The 5483-nt window shown below is 38.5% G+C and overlaps 1 protein-coding gene across 1 annotated transcript; it reads left to right on the top strand.

Moving 5' to 3' along the window:
• The first annotated feature begins 262 nt into the window (after window positions 1-262).
• Window positions 263-4690, top strand: LOC104534929 (acyl-coenzyme A thioesterase 12-like). Its single transcript, XM_010192179.1, has 5 exons — window positions 263-388; window positions 706-839; window positions 2148-2276; window positions 3383-3509; window positions 4556-4690. Exons 1-5 carry the CDS (start codon window positions 263-265, stop codon window positions 4688-4690), a joined length of 651 nt encoding a protein of 216 aa, XP_010190481.1.
• The last annotated feature ends 793 nt before the right edge of the window (window positions 4691-5483 follow it).

The following is a 5483-nucleotide window of genomic DNA, read 5'->3' as shown; positions in this document are numbered from 1 at the left end:
ACTGGCTGTCCTGTCCCACCTCAGAGGCAGGAGGAGAGCACTAAGATTCTGCAAATCCCCTTGGGCTGAATTAAGAGGGAATGACACCAAACAGTCAATTAAAAATTTTGTGTATAAACTACTTGAATCTGGAACAGTTAAACAACTTGAGCTTGGAAAACGCAACACTTTGGCAATTTGAGTTCTTATTGGAAACCTTTTTAAGAAGAAAAAGAAGAGAAAAGAGAGACAGAAAAGGAAAGAGAGAAGAAAAGATACCACCATGCTTGGATCCCGTGATGATGAAGGACATGATGATCCTCATGACATCCTCAACAGGAAGATCCCTTCTGCTTTGCCCACTTATCTGAACCTGTCTTTTGGTATGGAGAATCTGTCTTGCCATAATGTTTGAGACATACATTAACTCTTTCAAGACTCTCACACTGGCCTTTAGCTCATTCAGTTCCACTTGCAAGCTAATTCAGCTATTCCTAACCAGATATAATTAGCACTGTGTGACGTCTCTATGCTATCAGTGTATTTGATTTTACATTGTGCTGTATTTTAATGTAAAAGTAATATTGAATGCTCATATGCCTGTCAGATACAGTTTCACAGGTACTCCTGAGAAAATCTGCTTAAGTCTTGAATGTGTAACATTTATAAGTGTTAAAATATTTATAGCAGACATTCTTTGTTTTAATGTGTTGTTCACTTTTTCAGATAAAAATATGGACTCATGAGGAGGGTGATGTGTTGTCATTCAAGGTTGAAATGCAAGTGAAGATACCATCACATTTCGCTTTCTCCCTTTTGTCTGACTTCACATTCCGCCAACAATGGGACAAACATTTCTTGTAAGAACTTACCTTTCTTTAAGACTGTTCAAATCCACTGACAACTAACCTTTTCTAATACAAATATTTTTTGAGATGTTGACATTTTTCTACCTAATTAAGAAAAAAATTGTTGTAAGAAGTTGACATTAAAGAGTCATTAGTCAAAGTACGGATTGGGGTTTATTACCTTAAAAATAAAATCTAACTTCTCCTTAGTCTGATTTTAAAATACAGTTACCCTGGATTGTCAAAAGAAAGAGCTGGGACAGAGGTTACCCTTTTCTAAAATGAGCACAATTCCATGCCTAGACATGTGTGTTAAAAGGTTTAACTTCAGTAAGTTGTATATAAGTTGAGGTGGATATACTGTGTGTGCTCTCTGTAAGAAGTGAAGCAAAGCTGCGGACTCTTTCATGTCTGTGCTGTTTGGGACACTAGTGCTCAGCTTCATCGTACAGTCAATGTGAGAAATCAAGAAATGGCGTTCTTTACCTTATATGGTGTAGAATAATGACTACAGACAGTTGGGTTGATATGATACTAATTTGGTGAATATTCTCTTAAAGGAGAAGCTTTTTTCAGTTAGTCATTCTGTGCTGAAAGATTTTTATCAGAGGGTGAAAGTGGAAGCTTAGGGATATTTGAGAATTGACAAGCTCTGGTGAATTTCTGACTTGTAACAAATGAAATCTGAAGAACATTATGTTGATTTCAGCTTTCTACCATGAAGCCTGACTGACTGGTCAAAGTGGAATACCAGCTTAGCAGTGCCTATTGCTGAGGCAGTAGAAGCTGAAATTAAATAAATCAGTTTCTGCCAGTGTATAGGAAAATTCTGACTTTTTTTTAGTGAAACCTCAGAGATGGTGATCAGTACTTCCAAGACAGTGTAAGAGTGTGCCCTACCCAGGGGGCCTCATCTGAATGGAGTAGAACACAACTTTGAATAAAATTTTACAGCTTTTTCCTGACTGTCATCCTGTGGTGTGTCAGAGGGACGTTTGGTCATTCAGCAAGGATTATGGCTTGCAAGCTAATGTCATTCCAAATAGGAATTGACAGTATGCAAAATAAATGCTTTCAAGACATTGCTCCAGCACCTTGCAGCACTTTTTAGCCATTCTGTGGGACAGAAAGGTGGTTTCAGATGAGGTGTTTAAGAAAACCTCCATTTTTCACCCTGTGTTCCTCTCTCTTCCTTGCTGCCTGAACATGAAAACAGTAGTCTTAACGTTAGGATGGAATATATGTTTGTACTATGTTTATTTGTAAGAGATGCTATTGCATACATCTGGGTCTGCATGTGTGTGCTGAATGTATTTGCAGAACTTGTAAGGTCCTACAGGCTGTGAATGATGATGAGAAAATTTATTACATTACGTCTCCACCCATGACAGGCCATAAACCCAGAGACTTTGTGATTCTTGTATCTCAAAGACAACCCTCTAAGTCAAGGTGAGTATGCAATTTAAAGTTTAACTGTGAGTGCTTTGGTGCACCAGTTTTGGTTACCATTGGCCTTCATTTGGGCCTGTGGTTGTATGACAAAGATTTTTATTTTTTTTTTTAAAGAAACTGGATTAGTAGCTGTTTTCAAATTCAGTATGTTGGTGCCTCCATTTGCACAACCAGATTTGTTTTGCAACATGAAGGTGCAGTGGAGAAAATTCAGAGCATAACACATTTGTAGTGTAGTCTGCTGTTGCTACTTTAAGAGTAACTCTTCAGGAGTGGTTTATCATCAGGGAAAACAGGCCAGAATTCGAAACAAGCAATTTGGAAAAAACATGTCCCAGAGGGCCTGACAACTTGCTGAAGCACATAACTGGGAGTTTGTCTGCATGTTTGTTTTAGGTGACTTTGTAATCCCATTTAATGTAATTCTGGAGATTTTCTTATTCAAGGAAGTGTTTGGCTTTTCTTGAAACCCCACTGTGACACATTTATTTATCTGTAAATTTTGTTGCTGAATTTGGTTTAAAAAATCCCTTGATCAGTTTGAGACTTTGATTTTTTTTTTATTAGGTTTCCTTTTGTTCTTGCATAATGGAACATGGATAAATGGCACCATTTGGTGTATCTTATTGTTCTTTATTCTAAATTTCTTTTCCTCAGTAATTCTTCATGTTAACAGAACATTGCTTCTAAAAAGCAGTATCCTGTACTGTGCATGCTTTTTTCCCCCACATCTGGAAACTGAATCATGTCTACCTTTGCTGGAGCCATACTGTAAAGCCTTTTACTAAGGGTTGCTCCTAGGCCCTGATTCTGTAAATGTGGGTCATGGGGAGCAGGATAGATTTTAAAAATGGGGTGCTGTATATGGGAGATTGTTCCGTGGCTTTCCACAGAAATTTTCTTGATTGAAGTCTGTGTCAAAGACGTAATGAGACTTAAGAGAGCTGAATCTTTTAACATATATCTTTAAATATACAGAAGCTTGTTTGCCTTCATATAAAAATGACATCTTTGGTATAGCTGTGCATACTCTGTAGTCACTTACATGTATCTTTCTTAACATCTTGTTGAATAAATGTTTGATTCTTCCCCTTGCCCTGCAGTGAACCCTACATAGTAGCTGTCAAGTCAGTTACCCTCACATCTGTGCCACCTTCTTCAGAGTACTGCAGAAGTGAGATTCTTTGTGCCGGCTTCCAGATCTACAGTGACAGCAACAGCTCCTGTACAGTGAGTAGTCCTGCAGACCTCAGCTGTGTCTCCTTTCCTGTAGTATGACATGTGCTTATAATCTCATTTGAGCTGACAGTCTAGAACAGTGACAGTAATACAACAAAAAAATGAATTGGTTTCCCTAGAGTTCAGTGTGGTTATTAAGACATTCTTTATTCCACAAAGTGGAATCAGTCTTGTCCAACTTTTGCCAATCTGATGTCACATCCTGCTTTTAAGGAAGGGGACAAGTGACTCAGATCCACAAATCCCAAACAGGTTGAACAACAGCGAGACAAATCTCAAGGTTCCTAATCAAAGTGCTTAATGAACAGTTTCAGTCACCAATACTACCTTTTGCAGTTTTGCTTACAGTTGGTTCAACAACCAATAACAAATTAGTGACAGACAAACACAGCAGTAGCCTTTCCCACCGTAACTGGCTTAATAGCTGACAACGATTAGTGGTAGGTAACAACAGCAACAAACGACAGCAGTTTCTCATATTAGCTGACAACAACCGAAAGTATGGGCCTTGTGTTATTTAAAGGTAAGGAGAGAGAGTGGAAGAGAGAGTGGAAAAGAGAGGAAGACAGAAAGGTCACCGGTCCTTGTTCCAGCGTTTGTCCTGCCAGTGGGGAGGGTGTCCAGTCTCTGGGAGTGCCACCAATACAGCGATCTTTTCCATTTTTAAGGGTATAACTTTTTCATTTAATAACATGCATTTCTGAAAACATTCAGCAACTCTTGGTGGCTGGGATTCTTTTTTCCAGGCAACAGCTTTGTTCATAAAGTACATATATTTAACAGGTTACACATAATGTTTCTTAATGTGTACATTTACCTACAGATGTTTTGAGGACCTGGCAGTAGTGAGGACACTGAGATCGCTGAAGTACTGTAAAAAATGCCTGCTCTTTTTGCTAATTACTGCCTTTAGTATCAGAAGCACTATGTGTTTCTGTTTGCATCCATAAAAACTTTGATACTCATCTAGTCTCTGCAAAAAAATGGCCAACTATTGCAATCCATAGGCTTCATTTAATTTATTTTTCTTTAAGCAGGTGTGTTACTTCAATCAAGTGACATCAGGTGTTATGCCTTACTTAGCTACAAATCTTACTGGTTCATCAAAATCCATTGAAGACACTGCTTTGGCATGTGTAAAGTTCTTGGAGCTAAAAGGCAGCGAACACTGAAGTTGAAAATGGATTTCTGAAGAGACTTCTAAAGACTACCAAGCAGTACTGGTTTAAATTCCTGCATGTACATTAATCATTTTTCTGCAGGTTAGATACTTTGGATCATGTAGCCAATACAGGCTTGAGCCTATCTAATACAAGCATCTTCTATCAAATTAAGATCAGGCCTTAGCCTCTAAATTAATTTTTTAATTTTAAAAAGATGGACAGGTTCTGCTCGTGATTGCATTAATGAATTCTATATAAATGAGGCAGAACTTGGCCCAGTAGAACTGTAGCTCATGATACCAGTTCATGATTTTAATGTTATGTTGAACGTAATGGCATCTGGTCAGTTTTAAATCAGAAAACACTGCCCTGTGTAACTTGCAGAGAAGTGGTGCTACTAAGCAGCTTATCCAGTGCTCTGATCTGCTTGTCCATGTTCTTGTCACACCCATTTTATATTAGTTGATTACACCCCATCCAAGTTAGTGTTGCTAATGTTTGTACTTAATTGGTTAGTACTCGTAGTTTTATCTGTGACTTCCAATAAATTATTGTTCCTGAGGTTACAAATCCACTGTAAATTTTATTATGCTGTCTCTGGAATGGCTTCAGACGTTGCTCCAGAAAGACTGCTCTGTAGTGACAGTGGGGGCTGTTGGCCTCTTACAGAAGTGCCATGACCTCCAGCTGGCAAGTTCTGTGCAAGACTGTTTTGCTAGCATTGAATAAATGCAGAACAGCAGGACTCTTGGATCCGCTCCCTCAGAGACGAAATGGGAGAATGATTTCAGAGGTTTTACTG

Source organism: Mesitornis unicolor, unplaced genomic scaffold, assembly GCF_000695765.1.
Source record: "Mesitornis unicolor isolate BGI_N332 unplaced genomic scaffold, ASM69576v1 scaffold53989, whole genome shotgun sequence".
Lineage (NCBI taxonomy): Eukaryota > Metazoa > Chordata > Aves > Mesitornithiformes > Mesitornithidae > Mesitornis > Mesitornis unicolor.
Note: the sequence above shows the minus strand (reverse complement) of the source record. Positions and strands in the feature narration are given on the sequence as shown.